At 45.9% G+C, this 19,213-nt stretch overlaps 1 protein-coding gene across 2 annotated transcripts in view; it reads right to left on the reverse strand.

Annotated features, from left to right (window-relative positions):
* The window catches only part of LOC138526900 (hepatic lectin-like), a 316,016-nt gene that overhangs the window by 215,640 nt on the left and 81,163 nt on the right, over nt 1-19,213 (reverse strand). Inside the window, exon 2 of one of the 2 annotated variants that reach the window (XM_069637724.1) lies at nt 11,288-11,398. The exons of the other annotated variant lie outside the window; for it this stretch is intronic. Coding sequence (XP_069493825.1) covers nt 11,288-11,398 — 111 coding nt within the window. The remainder of the gene's footprint in view (nt 1-11,287; nt 11,399-19,213) is intronic. 2 annotated transcript variants of the gene reach the window in all.

The raw sequence follows: 19,213 nt of genomic DNA on the forward strand, positions 1-19,213 counted from the left end.
GGGGACAAGAAGGACACACGGGGCATGAGCGGGGTGGGAGGAACAGGAGACAGACACAAGACTTACTGTGCAGGTGGCGAGGAACAAAGATGGCGGGCATCTCTGAAGCCAGACGCACTGCACGCTTTCACCGCATCCAATGAGAGAGCACGTCAGATGTCCGCGGACATCACGCAAGCTGCTTGCCCAATCACCGTCCTGTCCGCGGAGCGAACAGGGAAGTGTGTCCGCGAAGTGAACACAGATATCACCAATTTTTTTCACTTACATTTTTGTCATTTTTTTAAAAACTACTGGACGGATTTACACCAAATAAAGCAAAGCACGCTTTCGGGACCAAGCCGCCACTCCTGCCGCAAATTTGGTGTAAATCCGTCTAGCGGTTTGGGCTGTAGGCATGAGCAAAGTTTTTTCCCATTATGTCTATTGGAAAAAAAAAGTTTTGGGAAAAAAATACTTTTTTTGCAAAGTTTGGTGAGGATTCGTCCAGGGAGAGCGAAGTTATAAGCCGCCCAAAAAGTGCTCTTCTTATGGAAACACCAACTTAACCATAACTACATGGCCACTACCGTGGCCATGTAATATATATATATATATATATATATATATATATATATATATATATATATATATATATATATATATATATATATACACATATATATATATATATGGGATACATTACTCACCGTAATCGTATTTCTGATGCTTGTATCTGCTTAGATTCACATGCTGTGCATAGGCCAACATCTAGTGGAAGCTGCGGAGTATTAGTTTGTTTTTCGAAACTTGAAAATGGGCGTCGACACAGGCGTGCCAGTAATACTATCCCTAGTATGACGTCCACTGTACCCAAGATCCCTCACGCGTCTAGGATCCTCATATTGTATTTTTTCTGACATGAGGAAGCATGAGGAGTAGCGTGAGTACAGATAATCCAAGCAGATAGACAGAAAGGTAAGACTACAAGCAATCATGCGCCTTCTCTCGGAGGGGAGGAAGGGTGGGTCGCATGTGAATCTAAGCAGATACAAGCATCAGAAATACGATTACGGTGAGTAATGTATCCCTTCTGAGGCTTGTGGAATCTGCTTAGATCACATGCTGTGCATAGATTAGCGAGCAGTACCAGAAAAAGGAGGTGGGATGTGAGAAGGGTCATGAGCAAACAGGTGTCTGAGAACCGCTTGTCCCACTTGTGTATCTGTCTTGGAATGAGTGTCAATGCAGTAATGCTGAGTAAAAGTGTGAATAGAGCTCCAAGTAGCTGCTTTGCAAATGGTGTCGAGGGGAACATTTGCAATGAAAGCCAGAGTGGCCCCAATGCCTCTAGTAGAGTGGGCTCTTGGCGTAAAAGGCAGAGTTTTTTCAGAAAGAGAGTAACACAGCTGTATACAGTTGATAATCCACTTCGAGATAGCGCCTTTAGAGACGCGATCTCCCTCTCTGCCTGTGGCTACGGAGACAAACAGTTGATCTGTTTTCCTTAGCGGTCTGGTTTTATTTACATAGTAGAGGACTGCCCTACGCACATCTAGGGTGTGTAGTTTCACCTCAGCCGAGCTTTGCGGGTTCTGGAAGAAAGCCGGAAGCTCGATGGACTGGTTTACATGGAATTTAGATATATATTTAGGTGAGAACCTAGGGTGTGTGCGTAAAACCAGTTTGTCTTTGTGGATAGTAAAGAAAGGATCCTGCACTGACAGAGCCTGAATTTCACTGACCCTTCTTATAGAGGTAATGGCTACTAAGAAGGCCGTTTTATAAGTCAGGTGTTTGAGACTACTTTTATGCATGAGTTTGAAAGGGGGGCCCATGAGCTTAGCTAGCACCACATTAAGGTCCCATCCTGGCGGTGGGTTAGAAATAGGAGGGTGAAGTCTCTTTACTCCTTCCATGAAGGCTTTAACTACTGGTACTTTCCACCACGACACCTTGTTATGGGATGTGGTGTAAGCCGAGAGGGCAGCCAGGTGTACTTTCAGAGAGTTAAAAACCAATCCTGCATCCAGCAGGTGGAGCATGTATGTCACAATGTTGGAATGTTGGAAGGAATGCAATCAACCGGGTTGATTTGTTTATTCTGGCACCAAATAACGAATCTCTTCCACTTGTCAAAGTAACAGTGCCTTGTGTTTGGTTTCCTGGATTCTTTTAGGATGTCCATACACCTCTGTGGTAAATTGAGATGTCCAAACTCTATGACCTCAGGAGCCATGCTGCCAGGTTCATTGAGTTGGGTTGCTGGTGCACTGTTTGACCTTGTTGATGGGACAGTAGGTTGTACCAGGCTGGAAGTTTGATGGGCTCGCACACCGCCATCCTGCGTAGGTGTGGAAACCACGGTTGTCTCGTCCACATGGGAGCAACTAGGATGAGCGTCATCGATTCCTTGTTCATCTTGTACACCACCTTCCTGATGAGAGGAGTTGGTGGAAAAGCGTACGCAAACATCCCTGACCAGTTCATCCACAGGGCATTCCCTTGGGAGTCTGGCTGGGGGAACCTGGATGCAAATCCTGGGCATTGTTTGTTTTCGCTTGTGGCGAATAAGTCTATAGTGGGGAACCCCCATTGAGAGAAGAGATCTTCTACGATCTCTCTGTGAAGGACCCATTCGTGTTTTTCTGGGAGGGAGTCTCTGCTTAGAGCATCCGCTAGGGAATTGAGCTCCCCTGGAACATGTTGCGATGACAGGAAGATGTTCCGTCTGAGTGCCCATATCCAGATTTTCTGGGCAAGCTTGGACAGATTTGGCGAACGAGTCCCTCCTTGCTTGTTCAGATAGAACATGGCTGTCGCGCTGTCCGTCAGGATCTGCACCGACAAGTTTAGTAGATGGGGCTCGAACGCCCGAAGCGCTCTGAATACTGCCAGAAGCTCTAGCAGGTTGATGTGGTTCTTGGCTACTGAGTGAGACCAGAGACCCTGAGCTGTGTGGTGGAGATGGTGAGCTCCCCACCCAGTCAGGCATGCATCTGTAGTCACCACTGCCTGTACTTCGGGATCGTAAAAGGGTTTTCCCCTTGCGAGATTCTCTCTTGTCCACCAGTGTAGGCTCTGTACAAGTGTTGGCGAAACGACCACTAGATCGTCCCACTGACCACTTGCCTGAGACCACTGTTTCGCCAACCATTCCTGCATAGGACGCATGCGCAGTCGCGCGTGGGGGACCAGGTAAATGCATGACGCCATCATGCCCAGTAACCGCATTGCTTTGCGTACCGTTATTTGTTGACCGGACTGATAATGTGGAATTTGCAGTAGTATATTCCGAATTCTCTCTTCCGAAGGGAAGGTCAACCCTTTCTGAGTATCTAGGATTGCTCCTAGGAACTGTTTTGAGGTGCTTGGCACTAGGCTTGACTTCTTCTCGTTGATTGAGAAGCCTAATTCGTGGAGGAGGTCGATAGTCCTTTGAATGTTTATCCTGCAAATTCCTGGGGTTTCCCACGTTATGAGCCAGTCGTCCAGATAAGGGTACACTGGGATTGCCTCCCTGCATAGGTGTGCAGCTGCCACCGCCAGTACCTTGGTGAATACCCTTGGTGCTGAAGCTATCCCGAAGGGCAGTACCTTGAATTGGTAGTGGCGACTGTCCACCTTGAAGCGCAAGTACTTTCTGTGCGCCGGGAGCATGGAAATATGAAAATAAGAATCTTTCATATCCAAGGTTGCCATGTAATCCCCCTTTTTTAGGAGGGGGATTACCTCTTGTAGCGTGGTCATACGGAATCTTTGGGGCTTGACATACTTGTTGGCAGGCCGTAAATCCAGTACTGGGCGCATTGTCAAATCTTTCTTTGGCACAAGGAAGTAAGTTGAATAGATACCATTGTTTACCTGGTGTCCTGGGAGGAGTTCTATCGCGTCCTTTTCTAGCAGAATGGCAATCTCCTCGAGAAGGATCTTCTGATGTTCTAAGGAGTGTACTCTTTGTCGTGGAGGATGGTTCCGGGGACGCTGCAGTAATTCTATACAATATCCTGTGGACACTGTTGACAGCACCCATCTGTCTGAGGTAATTAATCCCTTCCCAAGTCTGGGTGAAGTTGGAAATGCGTCCCCCTACTGGGGTTGCGTGAGAAGGGACCCTGAACTGAGCGTCACTGCTTTGGTGGAGGCGTGCCACCTCCCTTGTTGGGGCTGCCTCTGCCTCTTCCACGCCCTCTTTTGTTACCCCTGCCGTAACTTTGGGTAGACTGCTGGCTGTTGTTCCACTGTGTACCCTGTCCCTGGGCACAGTTGCCTCTTTGTGAATTTTGGCCGTGTGGGCGACAAAAATTACTATTCCCCCTCTGGTTAGGGGGTTTGTTGGTTAGTTGGCCAAGGGATTTCAGTGTCTCGTATTCGTCCTTGGCGTTTTTCAGTGCGTCTTCGACCGCTTTCCCAAACAATAGATCGGGTTCCACTGGCTTGTCTATTAATGAAGCCTGAGTTTCTGTTTTGAACCCCGACTGCCATAACCACGCATGTCTTTTGATAACAGTACCTTCTGCTATCAATCTTCCTGCGTTGTCCGCTGCGTCGAAAGTTGCTTTCAATATGCAACCAGGCACGGCTCTCCCTTCTGCCGAGATCCGAGCCAATTGGCCCTTTAACGGTTCAGGAGCAGAGGCTATGAGCGCCGCGACCTCTTCCCATTGATGGCAGTTGTAGCTGGCCAACAGGGTGGTGGAGTTAGCAATCCTTGCTTGGTAGGCGGACGTTGAGGCTACCTTCCTGCCAAACCCGTAAAGTTTCTTGCTCTCCTTGTCGGGAGGAGCTTCTGATGAAGATAAGGGTGTTCCAGCCCTCTTCTGAGTGTTGGTAACAACTAAGGAGTCTAGTTTAAGATGTCCTCTTATATAGAGAGGGTCAGACTGGGCTGCCCGGAAAAGTTTTTCGACCCTGGGGTTGACTGCTCTGGTGAGGTTTGGGTTCACCAGGGACGGATCTATTCTTCCTTGGATGGATTTAAGGATAGGGATGGTCTGAGCGACCGGCCTCCTCTCTCCCACCAACTCTTCTGCAAAGTCCCTTTCCTCCTGTACACCGTGGGTGTCGATGTGAAAATGTTCTGCCACGCGAGCGAGAACCTCATTAAGGAGGGGCTGGTTATCGACTGGCGAGTCGGTAACTGGGGCTTCGTTCTCTACCGGGGAATCTACTCTGTAAATTTCCTGCTCATCTTCTCCCTCCTCCTGATCCTCATCATCCGCATAGTATTCCGTCCCGGTTTGTTCCTCCATAATTACAAACTCCTGGTCCCCCTCAGGGAAAGGCTCTCCTTGGTACCTCGGGTGTGGAGTAGAGTATGGCTGCACCTCGAAGGGTTCAGGTCTTTCGAACCGGGCCTTTTTACTTAGGGGGATAGGATCAGTGGAACCTGAGGGTGTGGCCCCCTGAGGGTCATACGAGAGGAAATGCTCTGGATTCTTGTCGTAGAAATCAGCCAAGGAAGACATCCTTGACATGACCCTGTCTATGTCTTCGCTGGACCATTCTTTGGAAAAGGGGATGACTTTAGTAGGCAATTTAGGGGACTTATCAAGGGTACCCTTGCTGGATGTTGATCTCTCAGTAGACTTGTATTTGTCTGTCTCCTTAGGGGGGACGGATGGTTGTACAGGAGTGGAAGAATGTGCTTTCCGCTGTTTCCCCCCCTCCCCGTGCGTGTAAAAATGTTTTCCCTGTCCCTTGGAGGCCCCGGAGACTTTTGACGCCTGGCGTCGAGGATCGAGAGAGGTATCTGTGTTTTTCGAGCGTGGGGCCTCGCTGGTGTTAACTGCAGGCACCGTCTCTTGGAGCGCGGCCTGGGGGTGGAAGTCGTCTTCGTCCTCCGACGATCGAACTTCCGTTAGTCTAGGGAGCGAGGCACTCTTGGCAAGAGTGGATGATTGCCTTGCGTCATGAGGCGATCTCGATCGAGAGCGCCCAGAGGACACCGAGTCGGACCGTTCTATCTGTGCCTCTTTCCGAGAAGTCGACGTCGTCGAGGTTCGGTTGGACTTAGTGTGCTTAGTGTGTGTAGGGTGTGTAGCGCTTGCGTCGCCGGGGGTCTTCCCCATAGCCGCCCTGCCGGACGACCTTCCGAAGTCGGGGACCTGCGCTCGGCTGTCTTTCGACGCCGTAATGCCCTCGCCGACCGAAAGTACGGCGTCGCTGCCATCGCTGAAGGCGCCCTCCGCTGCCATGGCCGCCTGCCTGGCGTGGTGGGCCCAATGCTTAGTCGAACGGTCCTTAAGTGTCTTAGGTTTAAACCTACTACACGCTCTGCAGTTCGCTTCGGGGTGGTCCCTCGGCAAGCAGAGATTGCACGAGGCGTGCCTGTCGACCCAAGGGTATTTGCGGTTGCACTTGGGGCAGAATTGGAAAGGGGTACCCTCCATACGCACCTAAAGGCAGCGGGCTGGTAAGTGTAGGAAATATATAAGGTGTACCTATATACCAAGAGTGAAGAGTATGTACCACCCCCCACTCTCCCTACTTGCAGGGCCGAGGCCAGCGGCCTACCAGGCCCGGGCCGAGCCCAGCGGCCTTCCGAGGCCCAGATCTGTCGTGCAGCAGCCGACGGTCGATGTCTTCTCCAGCCGTCGTCGAGTGTCGAGGGTCGACGTTGGGGTGGGGAAGGATGTCAATAAGAATTATAAATTTTAATTATTAGCAAAAGTATGGCTAAGGCCAGGGGACTCCGCAAGATGCTTCCGACCAGTATGGCGGAAAAAAACAATCTGAGGATCCTAGACGCGTGAGGGATCTTGGGTACAGTGGACGTCACACTAGGGATAGTATTACTGGCACGCCTGTGTCGACGCCCATTTTCGAGTTTCGAAAAACAAACTGTAATACTCCGCAGCTTCCACTAGATGTCGGCCTATGCACAGCATGTGATCTAAGCAGATTCCACAAGCCTCAGAAATATATATATATACATATACATATATATAAAATGTTTTAATTACATTGGAAGATTGGAAGACAGGGCATTTGAAATGAGCCCTTGCTACTTTCAGCAACAAATGTTCGCCATCCATCTCTTTCCACCTTCATCCCATCAAAGCTGCCAGTAGTACAAAGTCTTCTACTACAACAAGCCAAAATGTCCGGGGAAGCAGGACAGTAAAATCCCCTGCCACTTCCACAGTACTTGTTTTGTACCAATAGCTAGAGTTCAGCAACATCGACCATGAATAGGCCCCATGTCTGATTAGGACTACATGGGTTCACATAAGAAGGCCAACCAGCCATTTAGGGTTCTCAGTTCAACAGTTAAAAACCAAAGGTTTTGCTTTTTGCACTCATATATTTTGAACATCATTGTTGCTTTTTGTGCAAAATATTGCTATTTGCACAAATAAGAATGTGAATAGGCCCTATGTTTAATTAAGGCTACATAGGTTTACATAAAACAGCCAAATAGCAATCCAGGGCTCTGAGTTCAACAGCTACAAACTACTGAACATCATTGTTTTTTGCAGTAAATATTGTTGTTTGCATAAAAGACCTGAACTGTACCATTGTCTGCACAGAAATAAAAAAAATGTCAGAAATAAAAATGTATTGTACATGATGGGTCAGGTGCTTATCAAGTGAGTGGCTTGATACCCTATTGCATTTTTTACACAGTGTGGCACGTTGCGTAGTTTGCACAAAGTTCTTGCTTACTTGCACAGAATTGTTTTCAGGAATATGTCTTAATTTTGTATTTGTAGATTATTTTTTGTGTAATAAAGTGTATTTGTTTACCTTCAAGAGTTGTTAAATTGAGCCCATAATTAAATGGGCACAGATGTCTAATTAAGAAAACTTCAGAAAAATGTTTTTAAAGTTTTTGAATTTTTTTTACAAAAATTGAGTTATTAAAGGTTTTGCGTATGACTTCTACACCCCCACAAAGACTTTGTTTTCTCCCATCGTTTTGAAAGACCTCTTGAAACAAGCAAGCATCCACTGCCAATCAAACATAGCGTATATACACATACATTGCATGTGAATGATCTTGTTAGGCCAGCTCTGTGTTATATTAGTTCTTGGCCCCAGGACCTATCAATAGGGGCATCCCTGCTGTTAATCGCATTGGAGGTAAGGACAGGCGACCCAAGGTGAGGTCGTGCTAGGCCAGGGAGTTAAGAGTGCTTATTATAAGCTCAGCATGTGGAGTTTCAATGCAGATTTAAAGGTGTGAATGGTAATGGCATTTTTACACTGTTGCATTCCATTGGTGAAGTGCAGAGCGAGAGAAGGAGCAAAAGTGAAAGAATGCACGCTGTAGGGTGTAAACAGCGATAATAAGAAGGGTGGTAGAGTGGAGGTTGCACGGACGAGAACATCACGAGATATGGTCACTCAGGTAAGTAGGGGAAAGCCTACAGAGGGATTTCAAGATGAGCAGAAGGAATTTGAAAAGGGACTCAATTCACATAGACAGCCAGCCAACGTGAAAGCGGTGATGGGAAGTGGCTGAAGAGTGGGGGAGGTGGTAGAGGGTGTGGGCTAAAGTTGAGCATTTTGTTGAGCAGGGCAAAAGAGTAGAGGGGAGGGCAAAGACGTGGCTCGCCGAGCACTGATTTCGACTGAGTGCCAGAGTTAGTTTGAGTGGTAGGTGAGGATAGGGCAGAGGTTTTTGATGCTAAGCAGGTTAATCCTGGAAGAACTAGAGATTGCCGTAATAAAGATAAGGAAACTGATACCACTGTCAGAAAGGACTCCAAGGTTACATACTTTAGGGGATGGCAAGAGCAGGCCTGAGGTGAAATGAGACCAGTGAGAGAAGGGGCGGATTTAGGGCCGTGCAAGTAGATGACTTTTTGAGAAGCTCAGCATGAGATATCAATGTGCCACCCAGATACATGCATAGAGATTGAGAGTGAGAATGGGGAAGAAGATTGGACTACCACTCAAAAAGAGGTGATAGGGGAACCCAAAGAAAGAGATGAATTGACCAAGGGAACAAGTGCAGAAGGTGAAGAGTGCACATCACTACGTTTATGTAAATGTGTGATGTAAACATTATTTTGTCCTGATGAAGGCCTGATCGTATATTGAAATGGTGTATTAAAGATATTCTCACATTGATGGATTGAAACAGTCACATTTTTTAATAGAGAAAGAGGGTTGTGTAGGGAAGTTGATTGTCCTAGTGCTTAGTCTTGTGTTCTCCATTGACCTTCGAGTAGGAGACAATCACTGGATGACAGTTCTGACATCTTTCACTTCACAAAATTCACAAAATCCCACCCACATTTGGATCACTCACTCTATAATGTGCCTATAAGTCTCTGACAATTATCAATAACATTTGTTGAGTGACGAATACTGTTTTTAAAATGAAGATGTACAGTTTATTTTTTAGGACAATTACATTTACATATGTGTGCATAGTTTGCCAGAACATCTTTGACCTGGGATGTGCTTTCGAGTCTGCCAACTTGAACTTCATGACACCCGCCATACTGTCTATCTCAGCACTCTTTTCCTTTTCTAAGTGTTGAACTGTTGCAGAACTTGCATTGCGTGATGTCCAGGATTTTTGTACACTTCGTTGCCCAGATTTGGGACACTGACTTTTTGACTTTCCGCCTTGTCGAGAACAAGGCTTTCTATTGGAAGAAACTTTAAAAAAGAACTGTTTTATCAGAGTGGGCCATGTTATCCTATTTAGTACAAAGACAGAGAAAGAAGCATGCTGGCAACTGTGCCCTCTTGGAAGTATGCATGTTATGTTTCTGGCATTTACATTGTGCACTGCTGCCATTTGCATGGTTTCCAGGCACACTGGTCCACCTGAAAAAGAGGTGGGTAGGTTAGGTTAGTGCAAAGAGTGGGAGAATTTAAGAAAAGATTTGCTCTTGTTTGTCATTCGGAGCACTCAGGTAATGCGTGTAGGTCTGTTTCTAGGTGTTTTTTTGGCACTTATAAAGAATGCATCCTACTAAAAGGAGTACTCCGATACAGGTTGTCTCGCAAAGGAACTCTGTGCCCCCTACTTCTACCAATCGCAAGAAGAAGTCAAGAAAAGAGGAGGCAGCCTGCAGATAGAAACAGAACTTCTAGTGGAGCAATGGGGAACGCCCATGTACACTTCATTGTATTGATTGTAAATTGCCACATGCCGCCGGTGCATTTGTCAAATGTGTATCTTGCCATTCACATTACCCACATGATGAAAGGTGTACCTTGTCCCATACTTCTGCATTACACAATGTGTCTCATGTGAAACCATTGTATCCCTGAGCTTTTCAAAGGCTACATCTTCCAGCAGGTCATTTGCCTTTCTGGCCCATATGTTGACATTGGACCTCATTATAAGGATGGCGGCCACGGTATGAACGGTGCTGGTAAGGCACCGGCACCGTTCATACCGGGCCGCCGCATTATGAGTTCTGTTCGCGGGTTCCTGACAGCCCGCCAGGTCTTACCTGGTGGGCTGTGCGGCACCCGCAAGCAGAACTCGTGATTGCACCGGAAACGTTATTAACGGTGCCGGTGCAACCATGCTCTCCACCCCCATTGTGCCCTATGGGGCAGAATGGGGATCGGGAGCCCGGCATTACCGCCACCAGCGAATGGGCAATTGCCGGCCCCTTCATCTCGTAATGGGCCGGTTATTGCCCAATCGCGGGAGGTGGTGCCAGTAGCGAGCATGGCGGTAGCTGTGCCTGCCATACAGGCACAGCTACCGCCATGCTCGTAATGAGGCCCATTGTCTTTTAGAGTTTCTTTTTGGTAGATACTGTGATCCTCTACTGAACTGGAATTTTAGTGCCAGTAGGAAGTGTAGTAGGTACATTTACATCATTCAAGGTCTGGGACTGAGCCATCATACCATAGTTTGTTTTATGGGGCGCAGTGGAGCACCTTTCCTCTATCAATTTGTTTAGAACGTTCTTTTGTCCGTTTTCTGGTCCTTACATGGATGTTTTCGGTCGTGTGTTTATGGTTTACAGATGAGTCCTGTGTCGGAAATGCCAACAGATGCATGAGGCCCAACCTGATAGGCACGATGGGCAGTGTTACTATCTTTTGCCCAGGGGTTCTTGGTTTAGAAACGGTTGACTGATTATCTGCCTAATATATTTGTATATGTGCCCGACTATAGAAGGAATATTTTCTATCAGACTTGTAACCAACGTTATACTGCGCTCAAGGTAATCTTGTTGACTAAAACCAATTTCTTCCTTCGATATAGAATGTTAGTGCTTGTGAGCGTCCTTTATGAATCATGGCGCAGTGGCTACATGCAAAGCACGTTGTGGTGGAGGTCTGTTATCTGGACCCTCTCTAGAGCGGTAGGTAATCCACTTACATTTAGTCGCGAAGATGGTGACTGCTAATATGATAACCAGAATGCCGATCACGAATGCAATGGTAGCGGCTATCCTCCAGTTGCGAAGCTTTCTTTCAAGTTCTTTGTCATCTGAAATGAGATTGGCAGGCATCAGCATCCAAAATGACTTGCCATTTTATAGCAGAATCTTCTGTGCCCACTCCTTACACCACCAGCAAATACTCTTTCCGACTCTATCCTTGGTACTGAGTTGTATTGGCCTGCATCATCATGGCCCTTGCATCAAGAAGAGACATTTGGCTCTTCATTCATTCCATGGCAACCGCTGACTCAGGTGTGCAGCTTGTAGGCCCTACTAGCCCCTGATGAGCCCCATATTCCCAGTAATCAAATCCTCCATTACATTCTTTCCTAGCAACATGCAGTCATGAAAGCAACGCCCGTGTCTGTCATTTCCAGGTACCCTTGCCTGCCTGTTCCTGGCACACCAAACCGTGTGATCAACATTTCTGTCCCTGTGGCCCGCCTATTCCTGATAAACACGATACATAATTAAGCACAGAAGCTCAACCTAGTTCTTAGGCAATCTTTCCCTAGCATATAATCAAGACTCCACCTTCCTCCACCCCAGACAAACACAAAGGCCAGTCTCTTCACTGTACCCATCATCCTGGTAGAATGAAATTGAGTTCAGGTTTTTCCTGATACCTCCATCCAAAAAGCACTTTCATTACCCACCCTTCAATGGCAACTACTTGAATCCTATGATGTATCCACAAAGACTCCAATAGAAGCACATTACTTTTGATTTTATTTCACAATGCATTTGCAGCATTACATTGTTAAGAGCTATTTATAACACAATGCGGCAACCTGAAACACACCTTGTAATTAAAAGTGAGTCATTGCTAACGCATAATCTAGTGTTGGCTTGAATGCTGTACTATTAAGATGTTCATCTTAACTGAAAGGTATGTATGCCACAGTAAAGCACATAACAAAGCAATGTTGCTAATAGATTGGTGGAGCGCTGCCTAGTACCATGCAGACATGTATTAGAGTTCTGTAAAGCAGATTGGCTGAGGGCAAGACAATTGATAACCACTATGTGCTCTTCTCATTGGGCATCTCAGCTAGAATCATAATGCATCTTCTGTGGGATAAGATGTACTCATAGGAAATGTCAATTCGTACAAGAGGGTCGTTGTTTCAATAGTGCCAAGTTCTACATTTCTAATGAACAATTTCAAATACTTCTTTGGCCTTTCCTAAAATCTGCAAAAGAAATGTAGAAGTGAAGGCATGTCATTTAGAAGTAAAGACATGTCAAGTGAAGGCGTGTCATTTAGAAGTAAAGACATGTCAAGTGAAGGCATGTCATTTAGAAGTAAAGACATGTCAAGTGAAGGCATGTCATTTAGAAGTAAAGACATGTCAAATGAAGGCATGTCATTTAGAAGTAAAGACATGTCAAGTGAAGGCGTGTCATTTAGAAGTAAAGACATGTCAAGTGAAGGCATGTCATTTAGAAGTAAAGACATACATGTGCCCTGTTAGGAACACTGGGTTAGATTCACCATCATCACCGTGTTCTGCTGCTCATTACACCTCTTCCCATTTTTGGCACAGTGAGATGTAACTTAAAAAATGGCATTAACCAAGCCAGCTAGTGATTCCAGTCAGAGCCTCACACCGCCACCGGGTGCAACTTCTGGTCCAACTTCTACTCTGTTCACAAAGAAAACACACTTAACCTGGAGAACCACCTGTCCCGCAGCTGTTGGCGGAATTTCCTCCTCCAACAACTTAGCCAGAAGTGACACTTCACTTACAAAACCTCTACAAGGTTTTTCTCACACAAACAATTTCCCCATACGCTTCGCGCTTACTACACACATTAAAACTCATTTCCAAACATAAATATCCACCTTGCTTCTTATCACACCATACTTACACCATCATCTGTCAGGTGGAAGTTTCACCACACACCATATGTTTCAACAGCTGGGGAAACCTTTAGTGAATTCCACCAAAGTTATACCATGGAGGTGTGTCATTCATTTGCATTCACACACACACCCTCAAACCTCAGAACTTACCCACTGGCACACACCCAAAATCCAGGACACCACAACTGACAACCCCTCCCAGATCCAGAACACCACCCAGGTAAATACCCCCAAAACCAGGACACACACACTGACACATATTGCAGGCAGCACCACTTACGTGGTGAAAGATCCACCTAGCACAAGCAGGTCTTCACAGATATTTAATCATAAAACCTGACTCCTAACATACAGGCAGAGCCCAACAAGGCTGCAACAACTGCCAATTCTAATCAGTAACAAACGGAGCATGCTCTGTCCAACACTACTTTGTGCGGGTCATTTGGAGGCAACTCAAGCACTGCTTCTTAAAAGATCTCACTCAGCACGACAGCTCGTGGGTGATGGTCAAAATGGCCTCCTCCCTTTCTGAGAAGCTGCTTCAGATGTGGAGCAAAGCTGGCAGGCACAAGGCCAACAAGTCCTGTGCGTTTACCTGCCCCTTCGTGTTGTTATCGTGGGTGTGACTGTGCACCTTATTCTTGTTGGCCATGGATACAGGTCTGTGTTGCTTTCTAATTGATGCTTTCTTACAATACATGCACCTTTCTCGTACTACTTCCTTTTCAAACTGATCTGTTAGGTGAGTATCTGTGTCATGCTGCCTGTATTGATGTTATATTTTGCCATTGTAGCTGTGTGAAAGTGTTTGTCACTTTTTGATAAGGACTTCATTATTTTAGTTGAGGCATGCATTGCTGTCTGCGGTTATCAACTTTCTCTTTGCTTATTCTGATGCGCTTGGTATCATATACACACACCTGTAACTTATTGAGTTGTAATTGGAGAGCTGTGCTGCATGTGGCCTGACCAGGTATATCCTAAATCATGTGTGTGCACTTCAGTGCACTGTCATTGTGGTTTTGTGCAGGTCAGGATTGAGGTCCACTGGCGGAGCATTTCAGTGTTGCTGGGTTGCCAAATGACACACCAGCACAGAGTGTAATATACAGCAGTGAAGTGCAAGTGAGCAATGTATGTTCTGTCAGTGCGGGCACAGGGCCGGCTGGTACTCTTAGGGCCTCATTACACGGATGGCGGTATTAGCACATGGACCAAGGTGGTCCATGCCGGTAAAATACCGGCACCGCCTTGGTGGAAGGGGGAATTACCGCCCCATTCCAAGGTTGGTGGGGCGGTAATTCCCCCTTCCACCACTGCCCTTCCCCATTCCGATTTTTGCCCCATAGGGCATAATGGGAATGGGGAAGGTGCTAATTACGGCACCGCAATTTTGCGGTGCCGTAATTAGCACCAAGGTCCCTTAGCGGGTTGGTTTTTAACGCCTGCAAAAAGCAGGCGTTAAAGCACCAACCCGCTAAGGGACCTCGTAGAAAGGCGGTAATGGTTAACGGTCACCGTTACCATTAACGGTGACTGTTAACCATTACCGCCATCCGTGTAATGAGGCACTTAGTGTGTTAAGAGTATAGAGAAAGGTGCCAGCATTGCAAGAGGCCATAACGGAGGTTGCCTAGTAACCCCAGCCTAGCCCAGACGACACCCAGGCTTAAATGTATGTATTTTTTGTACAACACCTGTGCACTGCAACTCACTACAACTTAAGTGACTTACTTAATGAGCGAGTGGCACGTGCAGGGGCCACTAACGTGGGGCTGGGGTACCATATATTTGGTTGGTGACCACTATGCTCTGGGGTTAAGAAAGACACGTGTTTTTCCAGTTGTCTGTGGCCAGGGTAAAAGTGTATAACTTTGTCATTCCTTTTCTCTCTAATCCTAGCACCATAGTACGTCACATGACGGTCCATCTAGAGAATTATGTGAGAGTTCCTTTATACAAAATGAATAGAGAAAGAAATAGAACCACTACCTCTGTTAATTACATGTATCAACGATGACCTTGCCGACTTGGGCATATGCTGCAAAAGAAAACCCATTAAATACATAGGAATTGAATTTACTCCAAACATTGACTCGACCATTTCTAAAACCCGATGCTCGATAACTCAGAAAATAAAAGTAAAACTAGAGAAATGACCCCCCCCCCCTCCCACACCCCTTCACCTGATCTGGTGGGGCAGACTTGATACAAGCAAAATGATGACCTCGCTGATAGTACTATACCCCTCAGCAATGATCCCCATCCCCATTACTAACACATTCTACAAGGAAGTAGTCTGTTCTCATAAACCTTCTGTGGAAATCCCCAACAATCTCAGATGAAAAAGCTCCCAGGGATGGGTCAGATCCCCCAGCTTCCTAGCATATCACCATGCCTTTATTCTTGCCCAATTCAATCAAATCACATGTCCCCCTTCATTAGAGAATGGGGGAAACCAGATGGGTAGAATGGGAAGAAGCCCTTCCACTCCTGTTTCTGTTAGACTGCAGACTCTTAATGAGTAACCCACAGAAATGTAATGATCATGCGATATTTGCGTCCTCATCCTAAATTTTCAATCAATTCATACAATAAGCTGGATCCAGCCAAAATATACCCTATACATCCTCAATCTGGCTCAATTTAATGATAACTATCAACATGAAAAAATTACAATGGGTACCCCTCCCCTTCACTTCTGCTGAATTACAACTCAAGTATGGACTACCTTCCCACGAGTTTGATAATTACCTGAAATTAGCTAAAGTAATGAATTGATTGAGATTAAACAACCAAATAACATATACGCATGAGACAGAAGACACACATTTGAAAAGAAAACTGTACAAGGCCAGAGCACAAAAGAAGGACCCTTAATGATATACTAGAAAAAAATACATCAACAACGAAGTTGATATAAGAACAACATATATCCACCAATTTAAACCCCCACCAATTATAATTGGTTATTTATAACACACTTAATACCCAGAAGTTTCTAAACGCAGCATCAACCTGTGTTGTTCGCATTGTCTTGCTTTCAAGGCAAGCGCGTTGCCCCTGAGCTATTCTCCCAAGACAATGGGAAAAGGTATATAAAAGACTAAGTAAAGCCTTGAGATCCGCTAACATATCACAAACCCTATAGTTTGTGCTACATAGAGTTCTTGAGCCACCAGAAAGAATGTACAAAATTATAATCACACTGACCCAAAGTGCTGGAGGTACAAGATCCTCAAGTAGTTGGCTCAATTGAGCATATGCTGTTCTTCTCCTCAGACTTGTCTGGATTCTGGATGGAGTTTACATGTCCCATCATGGACATACTGCAGCTTAACCAAACGAATTCACCAAAAGATCCCTGTCTCAATGCCCTAAAGAATGACAACACCTCCCCCGCCCCAAACATATCCAGCTATTAGATATATTACTTGCTGCAGCCATTCGAGGTCTCACCACCCACTGGAAAAACCAAGACCCTCCATCCCACAGGTTGGAGAACACATTGTGCCAGGAGCCACTTTCACTTGCTCAGTTCAACCATCTATGGAGTTTCCTGGAAAATTATCTAACCCACACAAGCAACGGTCATAATCTGGAGGTTCGTAAACCTACGTAAACTACTAACCTTACCGCCAGGTTCCAACTCGAGTGGCTCTGTAGTATACTCAACAAGGTACACACAACTGCACAAAGTCTTCATAGGATTATAAAATAAGTCCCTCCATGGCCCACTGAACGAATAGAGTACATGTCATCTTCAACCGTGCCACAGGATATCGTCACCCATTTCCAGCCACACAGCAGCCGCCAATACCCACAAAGAAATCTGTGTCAGTCTCCATTCCTTCCTAACTTCTCCCCTTCTCTACAACACAGCCTTACATAGCGTGCTATAAGTTCCCTTTACTGTTCCTAATTTTCTTACTTGCTCACTCACGCTCTCTCCTCTATAGTCTCTCTTTTTCTTTTCTTTTATATTCAAAGAGCAAAATAAACCAAGACCTGAGCAAGACATACAATGGATGTTACACGTATATCGCAAACATGATTTTTGCAAAGGTTTGCTAATAGTTTCTCAGTTGCACAAAACACAGAACAAGCTAAAGGTTCAGATCTGTGTAATAAGCAACATGAAAAAGTTGAATTGGTATAATACTTTCTTGTGTTTTCGTTTGCATACTAAGAAGTGTGCTCCGATACGCCCCGCGCCAAACACATACTGAAGTTGTAACACCCTTGGGTACCGGTTATTCTAATCCAAACAGATTTACTCATATGTTTGCTGGACTTTGGCATTGGACAACATTTGTAAAGATGTGTTTATTGTTATAGTGCAGAAAATCGATAAAAGAATTAACAACAACAAAAATCGCCCCAAATCAATCGCATAACCGCCTGCTGCCTGTATGGTATATCTATTAATGTCATTGTCTGTGGACATTGGGCTACAGTCTAGCCCCCCTGAAATGCAGGGCTACAGCTGAACCCTTTCACCAGCATGCTCCAAATTTCCTCTGAAAAGGCACGTCGGAGATAGCCCAGCAGAGCATCATTAACCTGATGATAAAATGCGGAGCTGTCTCTCACAGGCCTTTGCTGATCAGCATGCCATGCTTGAAGTTTCTTCCGAAAGGGCCCATCATCACCATCATCATCAGCATGCATACGTTTTCTCTCAAGAGAACCTGAGGGATAGCTCAGTATTTTATAATCACCCTGAAGATGAAATACTGGACTGACTCTCATGGGCCTTCTCGGAGGACACTTGAAGCACTGCTGATAAAATAACCCTGTGAGGCAAGGACAGCGACGGGCCTGACGACTACATGTTTACACATTTCCTTTTCAGCACAGTAATGATTAAAAAGAAAGAACGGTGTTAATGAACATGAAATTTGCAGGACCTCCTTGAAGTAATGGTTGCGTTGCCTCCTTATTTGAAAATGCGCCTCTCTTAAATTGGCCCCTCCCTGCATGCCTATCTATTCCACGTAGTTATCCCATTTCCGCATTGAGAGGTAGGGAAGGCGAACATCTATTGAGGGAATATTGCTGTGTTTTGGTGTTGGATGAAGTACTCCTTGAAGAGGTGGATAGTCCATTCGGTCTTCTGTCCAGCACTGTAAAAGTGTTGGTACAGTCGGGTTCGATGTCTGATTCGATGTCATGTCTTGTTGTGCTGCACTGCTCTCCAGAGATGGTGACATTTTTTCACCTGGGGGAGTGGCCATTATGCTGTCACTGCCATGTAGATAATAGCTATTAGTACCAGGCGAGGGCTCAATCAGAATGAAACAAGCATTCTGATTGGCCCTCGCCGGGGCATTACCCGGCCGGGAATCCCTTGGCCGGGATTCCAAAGCCATTGTTCCCGGCGGGGGGGCGTAACAGCCCCTCAGCCAATGAGGAGGCTCTGAGCGGGATCCCCTTCGTTATGGGCCCCGGGGCATTACCTGACTCTGTAATTCCCCGCCACTCTGGGAATATTGCTTAGTTAAGAAATATTACATATGGAAGGGGGTGTCGAATATCTGCATTTCGTTAGGAAAGAAATGTTGAATTGCTCTTTTAACATAACCTATACTTGTGACCTGAGCTTTGAGTCGCATGCAGAGACTATTCAGCTGAGCACACTTCCTAGCCCCTGCTCTCTGCAACTCAGGAAGGAAGAGGTTCTCATGGGGGTTCCATGTGTTAATATCCCCGCAAAAATATCGCGATACAAAGATATTGCAATATTTTTGCGGCAATGTTGACCCATGGATGCTGCGGGGGACACCCCCGCAGCACCCGCATTATTTTAAAATGTGCAAGGTACACCCCCGCAACACCGGCTCCCAAAAATTATACCCTCCAAAAATATTGCCTATGCAGAGACAAATGGCCATATGTATCGGCGATATTTTTGGTGTGGTTATTTTGTAGGGATACCCTCATGGGATTACATGTGGGTCGCATGAAAGTGAAGTAGCTCATGCTCATCCAGCCA

Source organism: Ambystoma mexicanum, chromosome 1q, assembly GCF_040938575.1.
Source record: "Ambystoma mexicanum isolate Mex_15411 chromosome 1q, UKY_AmexF1_1, whole genome shotgun sequence".
In the NCBI taxonomy this organism is placed as follows: domain Eukaryota; kingdom Metazoa; phylum Chordata; class Amphibia; order Caudata; family Ambystomatidae; genus Ambystoma; species Ambystoma mexicanum.